Source organism: Vombatus ursinus, unplaced genomic scaffold (genome assembly GCF_900497805.2).
Source record: "Vombatus ursinus unplaced genomic scaffold, bare-nosed wombat genome assembly UNPS02014768.1, whole genome shotgun sequence".
Taxonomy (NCBI): domain Eukaryota; kingdom Metazoa; phylum Chordata; class Mammalia; order Diprotodontia; family Vombatidae; genus Vombatus; species Vombatus ursinus.
Window position 1 is genome coordinate 18,936,463 of NW_020954546.1, and position 24,717 is coordinate 18,961,179.

Consider the following 24,717-nt stretch of genomic DNA (forward strand, 5'->3'; position numbering starts at 1 on the left):
ATATGTCACCCTGAAATCAATACAGCCACATTAACTGTGAACCCCAGACTCACAAAGATAGCCCATTTCTTCAAAGGAATAGAACTTGAATCAAGAAACCACTTATCCTCTAGAATACAAATTGTGCAGACAGGATGTCCGGTGATGTCCTGTAATTCTAAACCAAGCCTATGCCATGGAAAGCTTAATGTGTCAAGAAGCTTCCCCTGGAAAATAAGAGGATTGAAGTAGGTGACCTCTAAGGTCATTCCCATCCACACAGTTAGTGGACTGTCAGTGGCAACAAGGAATCCCAATACTCTACTGTCAGCATTCATGGATAGAGCGTGACCTTTGGTGACAGCTGGGACACACGCTATAACAAATATACTTAAGCAAAGGCCAGAATCAAATAGTTCATAGGACCATAGATTCAGGGTTGGAAGGGACCTCAAAGATAATCTGGACATCTACCCCACCCCATCTTTACCGATGGGGAAACGGAGGCCCAAGGAGGCTTACTTGCCCATAGTCACATAGACAAGCAAGGATCTGAGGCAGAATTTGAACCCAGGTCCTCTGATTCCAGAATCAGTATTCTTTCCAGTGCACCATACTTGCACACTATTAACAACCATGTGAATGACAGTTCCAAATTATTAAAAATAAGGGAGATGCAAATTAAAACAACTCAAAGGTTTCATCTCACATTTGGAAAATTGGTAAAAATGACAAAAGATAGAAAACGTCAATGTTGGAGGGGCTGCAGCATCGCAGGCACGCTGATCTAGTGTATTGACAGAGCTGTGACTTATCTAACCATTTCTTTAAAAAAAGTAGGAATTATGTGTGTCAGGGGAAGGGGAGTCACTTTAACCTGGAGATCTGATAGGTAGACGGGTAACCAAAAGAGGTCAAAGGCAAAAATAAAGGCCCCACGTGTCTCCAAATACTCAGAGCAGCACTGTTTCATGATACCAACGCACTACCAACAAACGGGTGCCCACGGATTGGGAAATGACTAAACAAATGATGCAAGTAAGAGAACACGACTGTACTAAAAGAAACATGGAAAGCCTCGAATGAAATGATGCAGTGACCAGCACACATAATGGTTACAATATAAATGAAAATATCATAAAATGAAATGGAACCTTGTGTGCTTCTAACGACCAAAGGTGGCCTGAGAGAAGCAATGAAGAAATGCCCCTTCTTCCTTTCATCTGGAGAGGTGGGGAACGACAGGGGCAGAATGCTGAGTACACCTTCAGATGTGTCACAAGTTCGGTTAGTTTTGCCTAATTTTTTTTTCTTTGTTCCAAGGCTCCCTGAGAAGAATGGGTCTGTCTCTGTGATACAAAAACAAAAGGCATCCAAGGAACTTAAAAAATAAAGTAACATGAAACAACCCAGCACGCACCCTGTGGCTCTTCTACGGCCACCTCGGGGCCAAACGCTCACCAGCCCCTGCTTCCTCCTTGGCTGGAGGCCCCACATCTTCCAGTCACCTCCTTACTTAGGTGACTTGATTTGGTCATTCATCGAGCAATCAGTCAGGTGAGGACCAGTCGCAATCTTGGGCCACAGTGACTGTCTCCTGGCACCTGAACATCCATCCTTTCTCTTGTTTTCAGCCTCCCTCATACCTCATTTGGAGTTTTAAATAAGTAACCCCATGTCAAAAAGCAGACATGGGGTTTGTGTTGACACAAAAGTCTCTATCATCCAGGCTGAATCAAGCGCTGCTGGTGTCCTTATAGAAGATCTCGTCTCCCAAGAGGCAGCAACAGTTGTTTGAAGAACCAGCCCTGGGCTCTTTTCCTTCACGGTGGACAAAACCAGGAAAAACATCCATTCTCAGTGGTTCTTGCTGAGGGCTACAATGTCATTTCTTGCTGTAGTTGAGACCCCAAGGGGCTCAGGGGCAAGGAGACTTCTCTGAGTTCAAGACTCAAAGGAGAGCAATCATCCCTCCACCATGATTCCAGAAGGGAAAGAAAAGAAAAGAAAAGAAACTGTCCCAAGTCTTAACGTGCACAATTTCAGCAAGTCACAGAAGAATAAAAAGGGGGTAATTACTAAATGCTGCAGCAGTTCGGATGCAATCAAGCCCAAAAGATGCACATGATAATGATGATTTTCCAAAGCTATCAGAAAATGTTCTGAGCCCCTCATTCAAACTCTACATCTCCAACTACCTCCAGGACGTCTCCTCTTGGGGGTCCCACATGTCCAGCGCCAAAGATCCAGTGACGGGCACCACTGGTTCCATTCTTGCCTCCCCTCTGCCACCTCACACGCCTAGGACATCTTGGACCAGTCAGGTCACTTCCCTGGCCTCAGTTGTGTAAATGAAGGGGAGAGACGAGATGACTTGTGAGGTCCCTTCCACTTCAAAATCTATCATTCTATTACTTTTCTGCTAAATTTGCTCCTCCCAGTTTGCTCTGTCATCGGTCCTGCCATTCTAGGCAATATCTTGGGGCTATCTTTGGCTTTCCCCTTTTCTTTCTTTCTAACAAATGTGGTCAAAGCTACATCTGTAATAATCTCTTTGGTGTCCATCAGGTGACACTAGGTGATGGAGGTGGGCAAGGCTGAGCCCTTCCCCCACTTACAGACATGCCGGAGCTCCAGGTACCATGTCATACTACATTGTTTGGTAGCTACCTTCCCCAATTCAACTTTTTGCCAAGACTAGGGGATATTTTCCATTTCGATTATTCCTTTTCTGTACTATCCAAATATCAGGAGGATGTAAAATCAGTAATAAAACCAGTAACATAACAGTGCCTTTATTTATTTGGCACTTTCTCAAAGGAACTCCAAGCACCAAGCGGGGGAATTGTGTCATCCATCTTTATAACCCTGGTTTGAGGTAAAACAGAATGGTGCTTCCAATTACCCAGACTTCTCAAATGGATAGAAAGCCTGCCAGGAGAGGAAACCGGGAAGCCAGGCCAGGAGAGGAGAGTTTGTACTTGCAACAATGCAACTTCTAAAAAACAGGGCCCAATCAAGAAGTCGCAATATTGACTCTCCAAGCAGATTAAGAGATATATCTCAAAAGACCTGAGTCCTATGACCTAGTAGCAATAAACACTGAAATGGAAGTCATTATCAAAACCAGCTTTGTCATGGAAACTGGGTAAACAGCTTCAATAGAATCTTTGAGAGGAAAGCCCCACCATTAGAGACCTTCCATCTCTCCTACTGACCTTGCCATTTCACATTCACAAAGTCTGCTCTAAGACTTTCAATGACTTTTCTGTACATCATTTTAAACCAAAAAAATGCTCTCGGCAACAATATTATAAAGAATGGGGCAAGTGAGATTTGTACTCTGTTCCTAACTACCTAATGAATCTTAAGATAATCAAGATAACGAAATGTATTTATTTAACTGAGAACAATAAAAAAAGCAATTATGCTTCATACTGGCTACCTTCTCTTCTGATTTACTTTAATAATAAGTTCTTGCTCATATTTTAAAGATTTATTTTCTGCTATCCCACACGACTGCACAGCTATAAATAGATGTGGCCTCTGAAAAAAACCACCCTTTTGAAATACAGAGGATTAAATTTTATAACAATAAAATGCTTTGTTGAACACTCAGGTATTTTCTGAAAATCTGATTCTGTCTAAGCAAGATTCTTCTTGCCGTGCAAACGTACCTGTGTTTGGGCAAATATAGCGAGAGGGCATTGGCTGTTCTATTATACCGAGCTCACCTAATTGCAGGGAAATAAAAACTTCAACAGATTTATGGGATAGAATAAAAGAGAGAAGAGGAGAGCGACTTAGGAAACGCTACAGCTGGCAAATGGAAGTCGGCCAAAAATCAATTAAATGGCCCTAATAAGGAGCACGCTGTGCTCTGCTCGAGATATCTTAGCCTGGGCTCCAGAAGCAGTATCTTTCCTCACATGCTTCTGAAAGCCTGTGAGTGGACGAAATGAGGAGAGTGTGAACAGAAAGCCCAGGAAGGAATGGAGCTGAGGAAGAGGGCAGCTCCATCACGGAGGCCTCCAACATTATTCAGCTCCTGATCCCTGAGCCAAATCCTCAAGCAGGCTTGTGACCTTTGAGGAGAAGATGAAGGATTTGCAAGTGTTACATGGCAGGTTGGGCTTGGGGGTTCAGCTGCCTCAACAAAGACTGAACTGGGTCAACAACTTGGCCAGATTGGCTAAATATACATTTATGTAAAATGGATGAATCTGGGCTGAGGACACCGAGGAGACCATTTCATCTCACAAGAACAGTCGTGGATTTTGTATTTTCCAGCCCTGGGACCTGCTCATCTACATGATTTGCAGTTGTTATTTATGTGGCAACAAGTTGCAGCCTTCAGGGCCTCAGAAGGAAAGGAGGCACAATATATTCCTTTTTCTTTAAGTTGCTTTACAATACCATGAAGTTGGCTTAAATTAAATTTAAACTGACCTGATTTAAATTTCTACCAATTTTCGTTCAGTCGTTTTTCAGTCATGTCCAACTCTTTGTGAGCCCATTTGGGGTTTTCTTGGCAAAGATACTGAAGTGGTTTGCCACTTCCTTTTTCAGCTCATTTTACAGAGGAAGAAACTGAGGCCAACAGAGTGAAGTGACTTGCCCAGGGTCACACAGCTAGTAAGTATCTGCCAATTTTAGATGAGTACAAATGTCCTTTAACTAGCATTTAGGTCTTTTTCTCTCTTTTTACCCATCAACAGGGAATGTAGAAATTGACATATTAATCAATAAATTCATTAATCAGTTCATGCAGTACTAATTTCCCATCAGATAGATCAATCTAAAGGCCCAGTACTAGGCATCTTACAGGTCACTGGATTTTCTATCTTCAGCCATATGAATTCTGTAGACATAAGTCAAAGTAAAATGCTTTAAATGATTTGAATGGCAAGGCTAGAGCTACAGACAGGAACACTCTTGTAAGGTTAAGAGAAGAGGGGAAGGAAGGCTGCCTCCATGGGCACCTGTTGAATCCAACTAAAAGGGTCAGCCCTAGAGAAGTTGGCCAACAAGTGGCAGAATAACACGGTGGGGGGGGGGGGGGGGGGGGGGGGGGGAGCAGAGAGTGACCGTGCAAGGATAAAGATTCCCTATCAAGGCATCAACACAGGATCTGGCTGAGAGCCAGGCCTGCTTGCAAAGCTGAGTAATGATTAGTGATTAATTCTCTGCAGCTCATTAAAATGGGAGTGTGGTAATGCAGCTAGAACGGAACAATTCAGGAGCTCCTCTGATGAAAAAGGCAAACAGCTTTGGAAACACAAATTAATTTTAAAATAAAAAAGCACTTTCACAGAAGAAAAGAATTCTTTTTCTGCTCAACTTCTAGCCGGTGAAACTGGTGAGCTGGGAGAAGAATCCTAAATGCTCTTTCACTAGTTCTTAATATATACCTCACTCAATCCTTGAGGTCTCCAAGGCCACAGAAGCAAAAATAAATGACTGTACAAATCAGCAAAGGCCCTAAAGCCAAAAACCCTCAAGCTTAAGGAAATTAGCCAGGCAAGAAAATGGGCCGCAGGACTGACAATACCTTGCATTTATATACTGTTCGCTAAAGACGCTGCATATATTTTTCAACACATATACACACGTGTCCATATTTCTACAACGTCATCTGATTTTCACAGTAAATCTTGTCAGGTAGGTGCTTATTACTATCCTCATTTAGTAAGCAAGAAATTGAGACTCTGAGAGGTCAAAGCGACTGGTCCGTAGTCACACAGCAAGTGAGTGTGAGAAGTAGATTTTGAACCCAGCCCCCAACCCTCAGGTGTTACACATCCCTGCCCTTCCTCACAGCTTCTAGTCACTGAGGGCTCATTCTTGAGAGTGAAGCTGCTGGAGGGCAGAAAAAAAGATTACATCCAACTAATTGGAAGGACGATCCTAACTGCATATGGCGCCATGTAACTTTCACATTGAATACCTAGAAATCCAGAGAAGTAGTGACCAAAGTCTTCGATGTGGATTCACAGTACGACGTTGGACAGAAAGCCCGGTAGGCTTGACTTGGTAATATAATCCATCCTTACTCATACGTATTACAGTAAACTATCTTAATAAATACATATTTCTTACATGTTCATATAAAACAGCATTAAACACATTAGCAGTAATGAGAGCTTAGGCAGTCAGATTATGCAAATTTGGCTCCAAGGCCGCTGTCACCATCTGCCAATGGAAATATCTGCCTGTGTAAGTTCTAATAACCAATTAAGTGACTGTGGGTATTTCCTTTGGCCAGCCTTTCTAGTTCTAGCCCAGAATGAGGAGTCTCTGGATAAGGACTAAGTTGGCACCCAAAGCCACTCAGCTCTACGTGTGACTCCTCCACGGACACGTCCGCAGTTGGTACTTTTAACCATGCAGAGCTTAAATTTTGGTGAAGAAAAAAAACAATGACAGCCTATAAGCATAAGGACATAACCTAGTATGGTACAATGTGAAGATGGCAATCTGCCTCATGAGATATGCCTGGATGACCCATCATCTCATGGGACAACATACTCAGCATTAATCATGTCCACCCAGCTGTTGCTTGGCTCCAAAGAGGCTCCCACCCCCTAATTTTCTATTTCTGCTTACAATAACATCATTCTCCAAGTTATCCAGGCACCTAATCTTGGAATTAATTCTGACTTTTACCCCCCATTTATTCCTCACTGTAACACAGGTTCTCAACCTGGGGTACAAAGGCCATCCCCCACCAAGGGTTGGTTCATGGATAGATTTCAGGGGGTTCATGAACTTGGATTGGGAAAATTAGATCTTTATTTCAATATGATTGTTGGTTTCCTGTGTAATCCAGTATATTTTATTTTACACACTGCAAAGTGTTGTTCTGAGGAAGGGTCTGCCAAAGGGGGCTGTAACACAAAACATTTTAGGAACTCCTACACTCTGGCCAGTTAGTCCCCAAATCCTTCCAATTCTTCCTTTGAAATAGAGCCTGGTGTTGGAAAGAACATTGGGCTTGACGGTCAGACACCTAGGTTCAAGTCTTGAACTCAGCACCTAATAGGGCAAGGTCTCGCCGAGCCTCAGTTTACCTGTCTCTAATACGGAGAGAATATTTGCATGTCCTGACTCACAGGGCTATCGTGCGGAAAGTGCTTTGTGGTTATTTCAAAGAACATTTATCTTCTTCTCCATTCCCATGCTACCCAAGCCTAGGTACCAGGACCTCAGAGCAACAACCAGTTCCTGGTTAGCACCCTGGATGTGACTCTCTTTGCTCCCCAATCCACACTAACATTCCTAAAACATAGGGGCAGCTAGGTGGCGCAGTGGATAGAGCGCCGGCCCTGCAGTCAGTAGGACCTGAGTTCAAATCCGGCCTCAGACCAAACACTTGACATGTACTAGCTGTGTGACCTTGGGCAAGTCACTTAACCCTGACTGCCTCACAAAAAAAGAAAAAATTCCTAAAACATCAACTCTCATTAGACAATCACAGACTCAGAGCTGGAAAGGATTTTAGACATCACTTAGTCTACTGCTATTTTTACAAAAGAGGAAACTGAGACCCAGAAGCGTGAAGTAGCAGCTCCAGTCACACCGGCCGCTCTTCTGATCACAAACCTACGACAGGCCCAGGGTCTCTCTGGCAGAACCGGGAGAAGCACCCCCGCTTTGACAAGGCCTTCATGGTCTGCTCCCCTGGAATCTCCCCCTCTCCCCAAGAACAGCTTCTGCCCTAGTCAGTCTCCTTTCCCCTGCCCAGCCTCACTCACCTCTCTGTCCTTTTTCCCTGGGAGAGCGAGGCCTGTGCTTGTCCCACCCCCCTCCAGAAGTGGCCTCCTAGCTCTCTTCCACCCCAAACAAGCAGCACTTCCTGCAGGTGCCTTTTCCTCCCCTTCAGTCCTCCTTGTGCTAAGCTGCTGTGTCTCTTTGGGTCTGCACCACACAAATTTACACTTAAAAAAAGACTGTCTTGTTTTGTTTTGTAAATGAGTCACCTGGGTCAGTCTTGTCCAAACTCAACTCAGCTCCAGAGGTGCACGGTGGGGTGGGCAGGCTGGAACATTCGGCCAATGAGAATTCCCAAAGAAAGGAGTAAAGGAGGCCAAGAAGGAACTGCATGACAGGAAAAGACACTGGGCTGGTCCTCTGGCGAGGGTGAGGGAGGCAGGGATATCTGGGTGCTCTACAAGTACCTTCATGATGTCAGGAGAAAAGAGGGTGTTCTCCAGCTTGCTGGATGGAGCTGCTGTAGCAAACTTGGGGAAGAACTGGGTGAGAGTCCATCCAGGCGAGGCTGGTACGGATGGGCTGCATTCTGCATCACTGGAGGGACTCACGAATCCTCCAGCGCGGGCCTCCTCCATACAATACCCCTGATCAAGCCAGCTGCTTGTTCCGTCTCTGATCTCCTGAGTAGCATTTCTGCCTCCCCAAAGTCACATCCAGGACGGCCCGAGTGGGGCCCAAGTGAGGTGGTTCTACTGTCCGTGATGCAGAGAAAGCCATTTGTGATTTTTACAAATCTTTTCATCTTCAAATGCCCTAGGAATGCCTTTAACTGTATGGATGTCTTGCCAAGCTTCTCTGAACTAGTTTTATCCACCACTGCTTCTCACGGCATTATAAGATTACCGACACTGCTCAAAATGATCCATCATCTTGATTCATGAGACCCAGCAGCCAAATTTACATTCTAGCCTGGGTGTTGCCTTTTATAAACATCTCCTTTCCATTTGACAAATAAGTCAGATGTTTGCTGACTGAGGCACTTTCTGGGCTCCTTTGGTCTCCTAATTGTGGTGACCAATTTACGCCGGTTAAATTTTTCATAAAATTATTATAATCAGTGTCAATGTCATTTCTGTTGTCCATTTCCCATTTCCAATTGGCTATGGACAAATCCAGAAGGGTCCTACAGTGGGGGAAAAGGAGGGGGTGTTTCTTCATCATCTACTAAAGACCAAGGAACCTCCAAATTAAAGCACAGTCACTGAAAGACTCTAAAAGCACTTTTTTTTTTAATGAAGTCAGTGACCTCATCTAAGGAAATAACACTGAGAAACTAGAAAATTCAATTCAATTTTTAAAAAAGTATTTGCAACAGGCTTAACTATTTGGCAAGTTAACCATCCCCATGGCTGTTCATTTATATTTCAATTATCTTTCGGTATTTATAAGACATCTTTGTTTCAAGGAAACTGCAGGTGTGATCACAGAGCAGTCTGAAGTGCTTGAGCAGGTGAGGGACAGGCTGCCCCCTTCTGAAGTGAGGGGACTCCGTCTCGTGCATTCCCATATCCAGAAGGCTGTGAAATCAGAACCCAAGCATTTGCCTTTTGTTTCAGGCCATTCCCTGGAGAAGTGATTCTGGAGGCAGCTTGGATGCCGCTATCTGCTTGTTCAAGCAAAGAGCTTTCTGTGTTTAACACAAGCAGAATTTTATCTTGCACAGAGACTGTTTATTTATGGAGAAGAGGAAACATGGGTCTGTTGAACTTTGACTAGCTTAAAAAAAGAACTAAGACAATCATTTGGATAACTCTAATACTGGCTTTCTGATTTGGGCTGATAGTCATCGCTATTATCACTGTTTTAAATTTTAAAAGGGGAGAAAGGCATTGTTTGTGGAAGAAAGACTATATCTGGACATCAGCCCTCTCCAACAGCAGCGAGACCAAAAAGGAGAGGGGAGAATCATCAGGCAGAACTCTCTGGGCACCAGCAATTCTAAGCGATCCGGCGTATGAGAAGCGCTTTCATTTTTTTCTGACAGATAGAAACTCTCATCATAGGACTGTTTACTATTTCTGAGTTTTTCTCCCTCACATCAGCCCAGGGACTAGAGGGGGTGACAAGGGCAGTTTCTGAGCATGTGGTGGTCTTCCAGATTGCACCCTGGCAAGAGCAGGGGCACCCTGGTGATGGCTCAAAAAGGAGAGAACGGCACAGACAGGTGTGCAGCAGCCCGGCTGACAAGGTCACTAGAAGGAAGTCTGCAAAATCACAAAGATGAGCTATAGAAAAGGAGCAAGAGATGGAGCGTCAGGTATCCCTGGTGCAGGAGGAGAAGAGCAGGCACCAGAGGGGAGGGCCTTCTCCAGCCGTCCTTACCTTGGTGTGCGCGATCAGGAGGCAATTGGAGTGTTCGTGCTCACAAGCGATTTCGTAGTTGGGGAGTAGATCCACAAGCTCTTCCACGAAGCGTACCACTTCCTCATGCCAAGGCACGTTGGCCATGGTGAGGTTGCTGGCAGAGCTTTCTCCACAGTAGGTCACACCCTATGGAGACATAAGAGCACGGAGGGTGAGAGCTGGGAACCAACCGCCATCATGGACCAGCCCAGAATGCAACACAGAACTGGGAGAGACTTTAATCCAATCCTTCATTGAGGACTGATAAGCACTGAAGGTCATATAGACACTCAGTGATGGGGCCAGGACTAGCGGCTATATCTCATGATTCCTCCCCAGTTAACTGTTCTTTGCTCCATGAAACCACGCTTTCCATGAGCTGGATATCTGATGGGTTACATGTCAAAGTTATCCCACACTTTAGTAACGCCCCTTATTTATAATACAGAGCATCATTTCAATAGCCATCATACCTTTCATCTGAGAATCTCAATGCACGGTAATATTTCATGTAATGCTGAAAGGATTATGAGTCATTATTCCATAATACATGGAGCATTCAACAGTTTCTCAACAAATCTGTGTTATATATATGTGTGTGTGTGTGTGTGTGTCTACACATATCTATTTTTATATATATATATATATATATATATATATATGTATGTATGTATTTGTTATAACTGAATAAATTCCTGTTTGGAGTTGAGGGGAGAGGGGCATGGTTTAGAAACAGTCCTGCTTAGTGATCTCTGGCGGTCCTTTCAAACTTGCAAGCACGTGACTCTTAAAGGGAAACAATGCCTTACTCCATCTTACAGGTGGAAAAAATTCAGCACAGTCACTGAAAGACTCTAAATCTGAGATTTTTCACCTTTTTTGTGCAGTTTTATGAAGCCTTAAGTGTTTTTAAATGCATAAAATAAAATGCATAGGATTACAAAGGAATCTAATTATATAGAAATAAAGATGTATTTTTTCCTCATCCAAGTTCATGAACCCCCTGCAATTGATCCATAGATCCTAATTTTCGAGGTCTGTGGCACCAGGTTAAGAATTTCTTTTTGCAATGAATTATATTATTATAATCATCACGTCACTATAAAGACTAAGCTTAATCTAATGTCAGTAGAATTTTTCCTTGGGAATTTTCTTTCTTTCTTTTTTTGGGGGGGGCGGGGCTAGGCAATGGGGTTAAGTGACTTGCCCAGGGTCACACAGGTAGTACGTGTTATGTGTCTGAAGCCGCATTTGAACTCAGGTACTCCTGAATCCAGGCCCAGTGCTCTATCCACTGTGCCACCTAGCTGCCCCGGGAATTTTCTTAAAGATACGCAGAACCATAGTTCTTGAGCAAAAAGGGATCTAGTAAGTTGGCTGGTCTAACCCTCTTATTTTGTAGATGAGGAAATTGAGTCCCAGAGAGAGTAGGTGATTCACCCGAGGTCACTTGGGGAGTGTCAAAGGTGCAGTTTAAACCAGGTTTTCTGGCTCTCAAGTCAGTGCTCTTTCCATACTTCATCCTTAAATGATTAAAAAAGCTGTTGATTATTAGAAAAATAATAAATGCTCCCTTACATTTGTAAGCACCTGGAGGGCCGGAGCCATTTTAGCCTTGCCTTTGCACCCCAAAAACTTAATAGGAAAGGAGACAGGCTTATAGAATATACAGAAGTCTCATGCCTATACATAAATACTTTTTCCAAGAAAAAAAAATCAGGAGACCCTAGACATGGAATACATAAAATAACACAACCAAAAATGAAAGTGATATTTTAGCAGACAGGGGGGAAATTGCTGCTGGGGTGCCATTCACAAATTGGCTGTCACTGTGCAGTCAGATCACAGATTGTTAAAGCAAAGATTCAAAATTAACATAAAACTGTAAGAATTAAGAGAAAAAAAATATGGCATACAATTAAAACTACTCTATCATGAACTATTTAAATGAGCTGTAGGTGCTAAAAACCGGTACGTGGACGGGAAACAGGGACTGACGTGGATTATAACAATTTCCCAAGGAAGTGTAATGGGTGCCAATCAATTGCCATAATGAGGAGCTCAAAAAAACCTAGAAACTACACTGGTCAGCAAACTCCTGAAATACATACCAACCAGAAAGACAGATAGAAAAGCCAAAGGCTATCATGATTTGGAACACAACTGCATCTGTAAAATGTTACAAGACTGACTATAAGATATCACTAACTACCCAACCCACACACTGACTTTTCCATCTCTGTTAAGTTTCTAGGATAATAATCGATACACGCACCGAAGGCATCCTTGAAGAACACGTGTTGAAGCAAACAGGCAGGCTTCTGCAAACAATATTCTATAGCAGACCACGACTTTACAGTCACATAACTAACTGAACGGTGCAGAGAATGCAAGATCCCATCTGTTCATTGTTGTTGACGACAAGAAAACATTCTATCTGGTAGCACAAAATGCCACCTTCCAGGTTTTCTTTTAATACAATGCATATGCGAAAATCATACATTTTTCTTTGAAAAAAATGCAACAAAAGAAATCACTTTGTTTGGCAGTCCTCTGAGAATTAATATCAAGCAAGGAAAAAACAAGGAGATGCATTCTTGCCAAAGGTCCTCACCGCCATGATAGGGGAGGCTGAGTACAGAGTTCAAAATAAAGATGATCATAGGCTCCTCTGTCTAATGCTGGAAGAGGCTGCAGAGGCCATCTAACCCAAACCCCTCAACCTGACATGCAGAGCAGTGAGGTGATGTGCCCAAGGTCACGTTCCCAGGCAAGGTCAGAGGCAAGGACTGAAGCTTGGTTCTCCGATTCCAGAACCCACACTCTTCACACCATACCAAGGGAATCTCTATGGATGGTGACGCCTTGCATCTCCTCTTGGCTGTGGATGATACACTGAGACACCTGCATCAAGCCTGGAACCTCCAAAGCAAGATTCATAATCGTTCCTAAGTCTAACCATCCACACGGGAAAAACCAAGAGGATGAAGAATGCTAGTTGTCCACATTATGAAACACAGTTGGATGGAAAGCCCATAGAGCTGGTGCATCAGGAGCTGTATGCTGGACAGACGCTGAAGATGGATGATGAGTGGAGAGTAAAACTGAACAGGAGAAGAACAGGCTAGATTACCTTTAGAGAAATGGTATAGTTCTTTCAGTGATAACAGGTCTAATGAAAACGAGCTTCTGCCTGAAACAAAAAACCTTCTTTTGACATAAATACTCATCCAGTGCTGTTACACTGATGCTAGTTAGAGAAGACTAGAGGATCCAAAGAATTTAAGTTAAAGATCACCCAAAAGGCAAAGGGGAGGTTCATGGCAGGTTACAAAACATTACAAATGAGGAATCACACCAGAGGCAGCATTAAAGGTGTGGGAAAAGATATTTATGACTAGAAGAAGAGATGGGCCAATCACATAAGAAAAGAGACAGTGATAATCCATGGGCAGAGTTTGTATTATAAATGTCAATAGGATGAGAGGAGGCCCCAAGAATGATGGGCAGATGAGGAGATTTATGGGAATCATGAACAAGGGTCACAACAGAGTAGGAGGCATGGATAGGCTGCAAGCTACATCACTCGAGGGTGCACCCATATCAGAACCGAGCGGAACACTGAAGTATCTTCCTACACCAGCAAGGAAACACTTAAAAAATGTTTATTGGAATGCACTGTGCTCTACCTTGGGAAGGGCAGTTTCCCCAAGAAGATGATAATACCAGAGGAAATCAATTCTTGGACTCAGCTTCTCACCCAAAGCACCAACCACAATGTTTTTATGAAGTAGGTGTCATCTGGCCATGGCCACGGGTGAATACCCCATGAAGCCAAAAGTAAAATGTGCTAAAAATGACAGGACTGGATTCCAGTCCCATCATTCTGATTCTGTACTTAGAGAGAAAAAACAGAAGAGGTTCACACCACCAACACACTAAGAGAATGCTACATTTAAAGAGAGGGGGAATGAATGAATGAATGAATGAATGAATGAATGAATTGAAAATACATTTATTCAGCACTTATTATGTGCCAGGTACTGTACTAAGTGCTGGAGACACAAAGGCAAACAAACAAGACAGTCTCTACCCTCAAGGAGCTTGCAATCTAACAGAAGATGGACACATGGACATAAGCTGGTGTGGGGGCCGGGGGAACTTCTCAATAATTACTATTAGAATATCAATTCCCGACAGAGTTTGGCCCCTTTGGAATGCACCTCTGGGGCACGAGTTACACGGGTCCCATTTCCCTTCTACTACAAGTCACACGGCTTTACATCAGGCCCAGAGACAGGCTCAGAGCCCATAGGGCAGCTGTTGGAGCTTTGGCTGCACTAACAGCGGTGGGGTAACCACCATTCATTTGTGCACATGCTCCCTCATGTAGCTTCTGGCGGCCTTTTAACACAGAAGCCATGGTGCAGGGCTGCCTGAGAAGGCACGCCACAGGGACAACAATCCTAGGCCCTTCCACCATGCTTTTCCAGCAGACAGTCCCCAAAGCTCACCATTCCTGGACCTCTGAAGTCTCTCCAGACTACATCCTGGAGACCAGCACAGGAGGAGAGAATTTATCCTTGGAAGAGACCTTCAAGGTCATCTTGTCCAACCCCTGCCCATTTTACAGATGAGGGAACTGAGGTCCTGAGTAAAAAACAGCAGGCTCTGTATCCCCCATCTAGTGTTCTTTCCTCCCCACCATGCCCCACCTCAGCTCTCTTCAAAGTCAGGACACAGAAGAGTTCCCAGGAGCTCAGAACCCAAATTCCTAAAAATCCACAGCAAGATTCGCCTGCTCCTGCAACCAGCCAGTTTTCAATTGCAGACCACAACGTCTTGAGCTACAGCCTACACACATACAAAACAACAGCTCTGGTAGAAACTTAACTAGACGGTCAAATTCACCCCCAACAGGCTACTCCTAGCAAGCTCTTTGAACAATCAATGTACTTCAAAGGGAAGGGGGGAAAAGAGTTCAATAAAAAAAACCCTCACTCAGACTGGGTCTGGGGTCTACCGATTTCCACAATCAATGTGAACAATTCCATGATTTGCTGGTGGGCATTTCGCCAGCTAACGAGACAGTGTGTGAAGAGGTATGGTAGACAGGCTGCTGGGCTTTGAGACAGTAAGTTCTGAAAGCAAATCTTAGCTCGGACGCTTTCTAGTTGTGTGACCCTAGGCAAGTCACTTAAACCTCTGTGTCCTTCAAGCATCTCTCAGCCACTCCAGATGACAAAGGATGCATAAAGAGAAGGTGTTAGCGGAAGAAGTTTCCACACTGATGGAATCACAAATTCTTGGCGTATTTCACCAGCTACAAAACTTTGTTCTGAAGCGCTTTCACAATCAAGTGACTTAGTATTTGTAAAAAGCACTCAGCACTGGGCCAGGCACACAGGAAGCCCCATATAAATGGCTATTCCCTTTCTTCCCACCCTTCTCCTCCTCTCATCACAATTCTGTGGATTCTGATGGTATAAATTTCCAAACAAGGCTGCTTTGGGAAGTCATTTTTAACAGGAAATTCACTTTCTTTGCTTTCAGATATGAGAACGGTCTTCTAATATTCTATTTTGTTGTTACTGTTCAGTCATTTCAGTCGTGTCTGACTCCCCATGACCCCATTTAGGGTTTTCTTGGCAAAGACACTGGAGCAGTTTGTCCTTTCCTTCTCCAGCTCATTTGACACATGAGGAAACTGGTCAACAGGGTTATGTGACTTGCCCAGGGTCACACAGTTAGTAAGTGTCTGGGGCCACATTTGAACTCAGGAAGATGAGTCTTCCTGACTCCAAGTCCGGCGCTCTATCCACCACGCCACCTGACTGCCCTAACATTCCATTTACCCACTGCATATCTCCTGGAACACTTGCCCACTGAAATTATAGACAGCCTGTGTTTGACCTTTCCTTTACAGCCCACCCCCCGCCCCAGTACCTAGTAGAGGCCTTTGCATAGCAGGGAGACACAATAAATGGTGAAGACTGATCATGAGACTAAATAGAAACATCAGGAGAAAAATAAATGTTCTTAGATTAGTTGGAAACCTTGAAGTGGGAGAGATAATTTTTTATCATGTTATTCAGAACATTTTTTCTTATCTCAGAGATTTGATCCAACTCTACTAAAATTAGAATTAAAAATTCTAATTAAAAATAATTTTAAAAATTAGAATTCTAAGTGATGCCACTCAACTCTCACTCACACAAAAGGTAAAAATTTGGGAGAAATACAAAATGATTGAATCAGGTTTCTTAATTCTTGACTACAAGGAATCAGGAAAGATTTTTTTTTTTAAACCAACACCAAGGTACACATGGATCTCATATGCAGATAAGATCATTGATAGAATAACATCTTATTTGTGTAAATCACAACATTTAAAAACTTCAGAGACCTACTGAAACAATGAAAGGAGACAAATGGGAATTTACCAAGTCTTTAGAAAGTTGATTAATTCCTAAGGATTGACAGAAATCAGTTTAGTGGATGCAGCACATTAGCTTTAGACATGCCTCAACTTCTTAAAACCAAATTAATTAATTAGGCCAATAAAGTCAATAACCAGTATGTCTGCTGATACATTTCAATACACTTCCTTTAAAATACATAAAGACAGAAATGAATTTTTTTTCCTCTGTCAGTTTCCATACTGGTCAAATCCAATTAATGTAAATTCAACAGCGCTGTCAAGATGCTTTCACTGAACTGAAATTTCATTGTGATAGTTGCTGCTAACGCACATTCTCAGCACATCCAGGGCCATCTTTTACAGACAGAGAAGAAATAAAGTGGGTGAGTTTTTAGCCTCCCTCAGAGAACTGAAGTGCAGAGGAAAACTATTGACAAAAAAAAAGTCTCTTGCAGGAATCTGGTCTCTCCTTCAACAGCTCCATAACCTGAAATTTATAGGAGCACCTAAGCCAAAGTCAAACTTAATTACATATTTAAAAATAGTCGACCATAAAGGAATGACACTGTACTGATGTCACGTTAGAGCTCAGAAGCTTCCAAAGTCACTATATAAGATCTTGCTTCCAATGCTTTCCACCATCTGGCCCCAACCTCATTTTTCAGCTTCATAATGAACTACCCTCTTTACCGAAACTTTCCCTAGAACTGGTTTACTCACTGTTGTTCAAACACATCTTGGGCTTTCTCACCTGTAAATACCCCTTGGCCTCTGCTCAGGCTGTTTCGCCAATCTTGGGTTCTAGTTCCAGGTCCAGGTATTGAATTCCAAGTAAATCATCACCTCTCTGAACCTATTTCCTCATCTCTAAAACAAAGCAGTTGGACTACTCGGAAGAGGCACTAAAGGTCAACTAACTTGGGTTCTACAGCACTCATTCAATGCAATTATTTTTTAAAACAATTACTGAGTACCTACTATGTGCATGGGACAAAATGTCTTCATCCGTAAAATGGACTATATGTCAGAAGAAGGACTTGAATCCAGGACCAGCTGACTGTAAGGCTGGCTCACACTAAGACTCACATCAGGCTAAGGAGATGAGTTGGCAAAGGGCGAAGCCCCTAAAAGATCACTGCACATCAGAGCTGGAAAGGACCCTGGGACTTATCCAGCCCAAACCTCTCATTTTACAAATAAGGAAACTGAGGCTCCAAGAGGGGAAGTGATTTGCCCCAGAGCTACAAGCAGGCAGAAATTAGACCTAGGATTTGGGCTCTGGTCCTATCTCCAAATCCATGGCTCCTTCCACCCTACCAACCTACAATCTCTAACGCTAGACCAATCTTTATAAAACATTTGTGCCAGTGTCTGGCACACAGCAGGCACCACGTAAATACTTATTCTTAGAATTCAGTCATGAAGTCTGCCTCCAGGGCTTTTCTCCTTTAGTGACTTCTAAGACTGGAGGATCTCTAAGCATCCCCTCGAGGGTTCAAAAGAGCCTGCCCTCCTCCATCTTGCCCTGTGCCACCTGATCCATAATTACCTTTCCTCCATCTTCTCCACAGAAACTCGGCACATGATACTTCCCAGGTCAAGATCCCTTGGAAAACCACTGAAAAAGTGGGGGCAATGAAGTGAAATAATTAGCCTAGAGACAAGAGCAATGAGAGCAGAGCCCCGGGAAGGAACCACTGGCGGCGTTGCACAGGGCACTTTGGAATGGAGGGACCTCAGATCATGGGATCACATGGAGTTGGAAGGGACCTCACAGGACATTAATCCCAACCCCCTCATTCGAGAGATGAGAAAACTGAGGCCCAGAGAGATTCAGGGACTTTCCCAAGGTCACGCATCCACTAAGGGACTGACGCAGCATCTGAACCCAGTTCTGCCTCCCTCCAAGTCCAGTGCTACTCTGTGTTGCCTCTAATTTCAGATATTTTATTTATTTATTATATATTTATTTCAGATATTTTAGAATCTGTAGGACTCAGCACTTGGCCAGGTCCACCAGGGCTAGAAAGAGAATGATGGTTTCTCAAGAGAAAAAACAGAAAAGAGGTAAGTTTATAAAGAAGGTGAAGAGTTATAAGAAACCATATGACAATGATTTGCTCTGCAATGGTATCTGCACAGAGCGTCATTGGGTCCCATTTGGTTAGTTATTTGGTTTGAAGAAATGCAAAAGTAAGACTCGTCCACATTCAAAATATCTTGCGATGTGACAGGAGGCCTCCCCTTCCTTCTGCTACTAATTGTCTTGTCCGCTATCTGCAAAGGAGCACTGACTAGGAAAGTGTCATTCTTGAACCTATTTTTAGTTTATCCTCTGTCCAAACAGGATGATGCCAAGGCCAAGGTGACCCAAACATTTCATGAGGTAAGAGATTCCAGATTTGTTCCCTGCTTCAAAAATAACATCAAGGTATAATCTTACAAACCAAGGTTTCTTATAATAAGGGGATACTTCAGCTGAATTACCCCTGGAAAAAACATTGTGGAAGTCCAATCTCCCCAAACCTAGTGCAGACATGCTTTCTGTATCTTTATTAAGCAAGCAAAGATGGAAAGATGCATTGGTTGGGCAGTCTCAGAGCGACACTGACGAAGAATGCCTGCAAAGGCAGGGATGACAGCGCCATCATCCTGACACATGGCCAGACTGGGTTTGAGGTGGAGACCTGAGCTGTCCAGCTTGCATTGATCCAGATGGCTATGCAAAATGATGCCCATTCTTTGAAAGTGAACCGGCTTTTACTGCTCTGCTGAAAATAAACCACAGCCTACCATGTTCATTATATTGAACAAGGAATGGTCTCTTCACTTCTAAACCATTGATTATAAATTCATTAAACCAAGTTCTACATGGAATGATAAAAGAAAAAAACAATACCATAAATCAAAATCGCTCTGACCTACAGTGAACAAAAGCAGAAAGGATAAAAAAAAGCTGTGTGGATTTCATCCCCCAAATGGAAAGGAAGCTTCAGGAAATGATCTGTTGATATGTCAAGTGCATTGTAATAAAAATGTACTTTACTTGGATTTAAATATCACTTACAAAGCTGAATTATCCACATAACCTGTCATACAGGGGCTCCTGGTAGGAATTGATTAGCTGAAACGGCTTTAACCATTGATGAGCTCAAGCCGCGAGGTCTATGAAGCCACATGACTGCAGCACTGACCGCTGTTTCTTTAAGAAATCTACCGTAGAGAACAGCAGACATAAAGGGTGATGACCAACAGGGCTTAATGTGGGAAAGACACAGTGGGGTCCGGGGGGGGGGGCTCTTATTCCACCTTTGGAGGCATCCTGCAAGTCAAATCACAGCCTGCAGAACATAATAATTATGTGCAGGAAAAGCCTGAGCAGACAGTTTAGCCTCCATGGTGGGATTGAGACACCCCTGATATGAGTATTACAGAGGGATTCCACTGCTCTAACTACCTTTAAAAAAAAAAGTCATTTAAGGGAAAATGAATGGGTCCATCTTAGCATTCTTTAAGCAAGCAAAACTGCAATCACAGCTCTAGGAGCTAAAGAATGAGGCCTGCCTGAAAATGCTTACATGCTGGTTTGGCCGGTGAAGGGCCCAATGCTGCCAAAGCATATTTCAGCTAATACATACTAAAGAACTGGAACCTCTTTTAGTGGATACAAAGCCAGAAGATTCGAGTTCAAATCCTACCTCAGACTTTCTATGTGACCCTGGGCAAGTCACTCAATCTCTGCCTCAGTTTCTTCATCTGTAAAATAAGACTAATAATAACACCAACTTCCCAGGACCATCATGAGGATCAAATCCCCTCAAATGTGAGGTAATATATGTAAAGCACTTTGCAAACTTTAGAACCCCATAAATGAAGGCCCCTCTTAGCACTAGGATTAATCTGAAGACCACACTCTGTCCACTGTCTACTCCTGCCTTCAGCTGACACTGGACAAAGAGCCAGTCTGACTTCATCAAGACAAGTCAGACTATTTTCACTTTATTTTTTTCATGGTTCTTTTCTTTGGTCTGTTTCTTCTTTCACAATATATGGAAATGTCTTCCATGACTGTACATACATAACCTAGATCAGCTTGCTCGCCATCTTAGGGAGAGAAGAGGGGAGGGAGAGATGGGAATAATTTGGAACTCAAAATTTTTAAAAAATGAATGTTAAAAACTGTCTCTACACATAATTGGAAAAAAAAATAAAATACTATTAAAAAAAGACAAGTCATGACAGACTCACTTATTTTCTTCCGTGATATTACTAAAGTACTAGATATAATTTACTCAGATTTTGGCGAAGCATTTAACAAAATATGTCACACTTTTGGACAAGATAGATAATAATATAATTCCTTGTTTTTTTGAAACTGACTGAAGGACCAGATTCCGTCTTCAGGATCAATGTGGCAGGAGGTCTCTAGTGGAAGGCCCCAGGGATTTCACTTGGCTCTGTGCTGGCTAATGTTTTTTTTAAATAAAGGCAGAAATGACCTGTTTATTGATTTAGAAGATAACACCAAACTGGGCAGAAGAGTAAGGACCCAAAAAGATTCTGACAGCTCTGGGATGATTCCAGCAAGATGAAATTCAATAGAGACAAAAGTAAAGCGTACACTTGGGCTCAAATAATCATCCTCATGCATATATACATATATATAAATATGTGTGTATGTGTATGTGTATGTATATGTATATACATATACATATACATTTATGGTCTTTAGACTCTCAGATCCAAACCCATCCTTGCAGTCACCAGTGGAAGAGGCATGCCTGACAAGGATCTGGAAGTTTTGGAAGGCTGTAGGGTGAGGTAGAGAGCACACAAGCCAACCAGAGGGTGAGCTTCAGTAAGAGAGGCAAAGCTTCCCAGAGTAAGGAGGTGAGGGCCCTCCTGCGCCCCACCCTGGTCAGACCACATCTGCAGGCTCAGGTTCATTTCTGGGTACCTTAGTTTGGGAAGAACATTGCACTCTTCTGGATCCTCTCTAGCATCTGTCAATCAGGATGGCAGAAGGCCTTGAGTCCATGACATTTGAGGATTGGTTGAAAGACCTGGGGAAGAGGTTTAGCGTAAATAAAAGAAGACAAGGAGGAAGGGAGTGACATGACAGTCGTGTTCCGGCATGTGAATGGCTGCAGTGTGAAAGACAGAGGGTAGAGCCAAGAGCAATGTGTGGTAGCTGCGGAGACAACACGAAGGCTTGAAGAGCTCGATTTCAGGGAAGAAAACTCTTCAGGACTAGAGCTGTCCCAAAGTGGGATGGCCTGCCTCTTCATGGGGTGAGTTCTCTCTCCTTGGAGGTCTCAGAGCAGAAATATCAATGGCCAAGCACTTGTCCAATATGTCAGAGCAGGGATTCCTTCAGGGTCTCGGTTGGACTAGGTGGTCCTGACTTCTTTCAAACCTTAAAATTCAACGACACTGATGCAATGACTCTGGACACTCTATGCTACTCCTCGCCAGTTGAATGTAAGCTACCAAGGGCAGGGACAATTTTATTTTTGACTTTGACTCTCCATCACTCACCACACTTCTTGAAGGTTCCAGGTGTTTATTCAATTCGATCAAATTCAACTCAACAAAAAAAATTTTTTTTTAGGCAATTGGGGTTAAGTGACTTGCCCAGGGTCACACAGCTAGTAAGCGTCAAGTGTTTGGTCTGAGGCCGGATTTGAACTCAGGTCCTCCTGACTTCAGGGCCATTGCTCTATCCACTGCACCACCTAAGCTGCCCCCTCAATAAAACATTTGTTAAAGTCATACAGTGTTTTAAAATACCAGGGTAGAAAATTCTATAGTATCTAAGTTAGAGAGGGTTATTGTGGGGATCAAGTGAAATAATGAGGACCTGGAAAATTTTAATCTGTTAAACCCCAACAACAAGCAAATCTCAATGAAGCTATCTATCCATAAAGGGAACTGTCATATTCGTGTTTTCTAGCTGGTACTTAAAAGTGTGATATGCATAGTACTATCTTCCTACAAATAGGAAACTCAATGTTACAACCTTGTGAATGGCTGGCAAATCACGTTGTTTCAGGAGATCAAGGTCCAGAGATCATTTTCACTGTCACTGCCTGAGAATGACTCTATTAGGAATTCACGACTCTGGGCTCCATCTATTTTATTTGGTAACCTAACTAAAACTGACTGTGGAGATTAAGGGCCTCCTGGGATGACCTAAAAAAATTGCCTTGGTTTTTGTTCATAGTCTGATGAAGGGGGGGGGGGGCTGACTTCATTATTCTGTCAGTGAAAAAATGCCCAACTCAACACACTTTTGCAACATCCAGCCACTGGCCCCTTGAACAAAAGAAGCTGATCCTCTGTACTAATCTCATCTGAAATTCCATGGGAACAGTTAGCATTTCTCAGCCATTCAAAAGACTAGAAATCAGCTGAAAATCTGATTTTCTAATACCTGTGTGAATTAGAATTAGTCTTGATAAAGGCTTTAGGAATATAGGCCTTGCCACTGAAATGAAATCTCTCAGAAAGGAATACACACACACACACACACACACACACATACATTTATTAAGTGCCTACTATGTGTCAGGCACTGGGGATACAAAAAGAGGGAAAAGACAGTCTGCCCTCAAGGAGCTTACAATCTAATGGCGGAGACCACCTGCAAATAAATATACACGAAGCCAGTCATGTACAACATAAATAAGAAGGAAGTGATAGCAGGAAGGCATTAAAACGAAGAGTGGTTGGGGAAGGCCTCCCGTAGAAGGTGAGATTTTAGTTGGGACTTAAAGGAAACCAGGGAGGGCAGTGGTCAGAGTGGAGGAGGGAGAGTGTTCCAGGTACGGGGGACAGCCAGAGAAAATGCCTGGAGTCAAGAGATGGAGGGTCTTGTTTGCGGCCAAGAAGCCAGTGTCATTGAATCAAAGAGTACATGTCTGGGAGTAAGGTGTGAAAAGATGAGAAAGAGGCTAGGAAGGCCTCTGAATGCCAAACAGAGCATTTGATATTTGATTCTGCAGGCAGCAGGGAGCCATTGGAGTTTATTGAGTAGAAAGTGACAAGGTCAGAACTGTACTTCAGGAAAATCATTTTAGTGGCCAAATGAAGGATGGATTGGAGTGGGGAGAGACTTGAGGCAGACAGACCCACCAGTAGGCTATGAGGCGATGAGGGTCTGCACCAGGGTGGTGGCATTGTCAGAGGAGAGATGTTGCAGAGGTGAAATCTGGCAACAGCTTGGACATGGGCGGGGGGATGGGAGGGGGGGAATAATGAGGATTCCTGGGTGACTCCGAGGTTTTGAGCCTGACGGATTGGGAGGATGGTGTTGCTCTCTACAGTAACAGGGGAAGGGTTTGGGAAAAAGATAATGAGTTCAGCTTTGGACACGCTGAGTTTAGGATGGTCTATTGGACATCCTGTTGAAGATGTCTGAAAGGCAGTTGGAGATGCACACAAACACACAACACACACACACACACACACGCACACACATACATACGTATATACTGAAAAACAACACATTAAAATCTTCAGTGGGGTTTTATATAAACCAGACTAAGGTCTTAGAGGAGAGGAATGGATCTGTGAGCTATGCTCAAACCTACACTGTATGTGAAGATCTTTTATCCCTCCAAAGAGCCACCAAGGTTAGAGACTGCCCAGAGTGGTAGAATTGGGATGTGCAGCAAAGATCTGAAGGATGCACGCATCGGCGAGCTGACAGCATGACAGTGTCGTGAAGATACAAAAATAATAACAATAAAGTTACTGGAGATTGATGGAAAAAGCAAAACCAGTCACTGCCTTGTCAAAGGGTGCAAATGTACCATGTAATTACCTTAATTAACCAGAGAGCCATTCACTTATTTGACAAGCATTTATTAAGTGACAGGCATAAAGATGGGCCTGGGGACGCAAATCAGCACTTGACCTCAAGGAGAGGGCATTTTAGTGTTTAGCACAGTGCTCAGCACACAGTAGGTGCTTCACGGTTATTGACTGATTGACAGCGTAAAGAACCGACAAACACAAATCAGTGAGTATAAAATAAGGGATCCAGATGGACAGGACTTATCATTTAACTGAGATGAGGAAACTCCATCTGCCAATGTACATAGCCAACTTCCCGAAATTAATAGGCTCAGGAAGTTGCCTAGGACACTTAGGAGACTGGGTGACTTGCCCAGGGTTCCACAAACAGAGTGAGGTGGGGG

At 43.2% G+C, this 24,717-nt stretch overlaps 1 protein-coding gene across 2 annotated transcripts in view; it reads right to left on the bottom strand.

The window, feature by feature from the left end:
- Positions 1-24,717, bottom strand: part of TYW1 (tRNA-yW synthesizing protein 1 homolog) — a 242,919-nt gene that overhangs the window by 11,352 nt on the left and 206,850 nt on the right. The window contains exons 15-16 of one of the 2 annotated variants that reach the window (XM_027862446.1): positions 21,474-21,579; positions 10,163-10,242 (exon numbers count right to left, since the gene is read on the bottom strand). In XM_027862446.1, the coding sequence (XP_027718247.1) occupies positions 21,523-21,579 (57 nt within the window). In that variant the 3' untranslated portion in view covers positions 10,163-10,242; positions 21,474-21,522. Of the gene's footprint in view, positions 1-10,074; positions 10,243-21,473; positions 21,580-24,717 lie in introns of those variants that run through there. The other variant, XM_027862445.1, reaches the window with a different exon arrangement.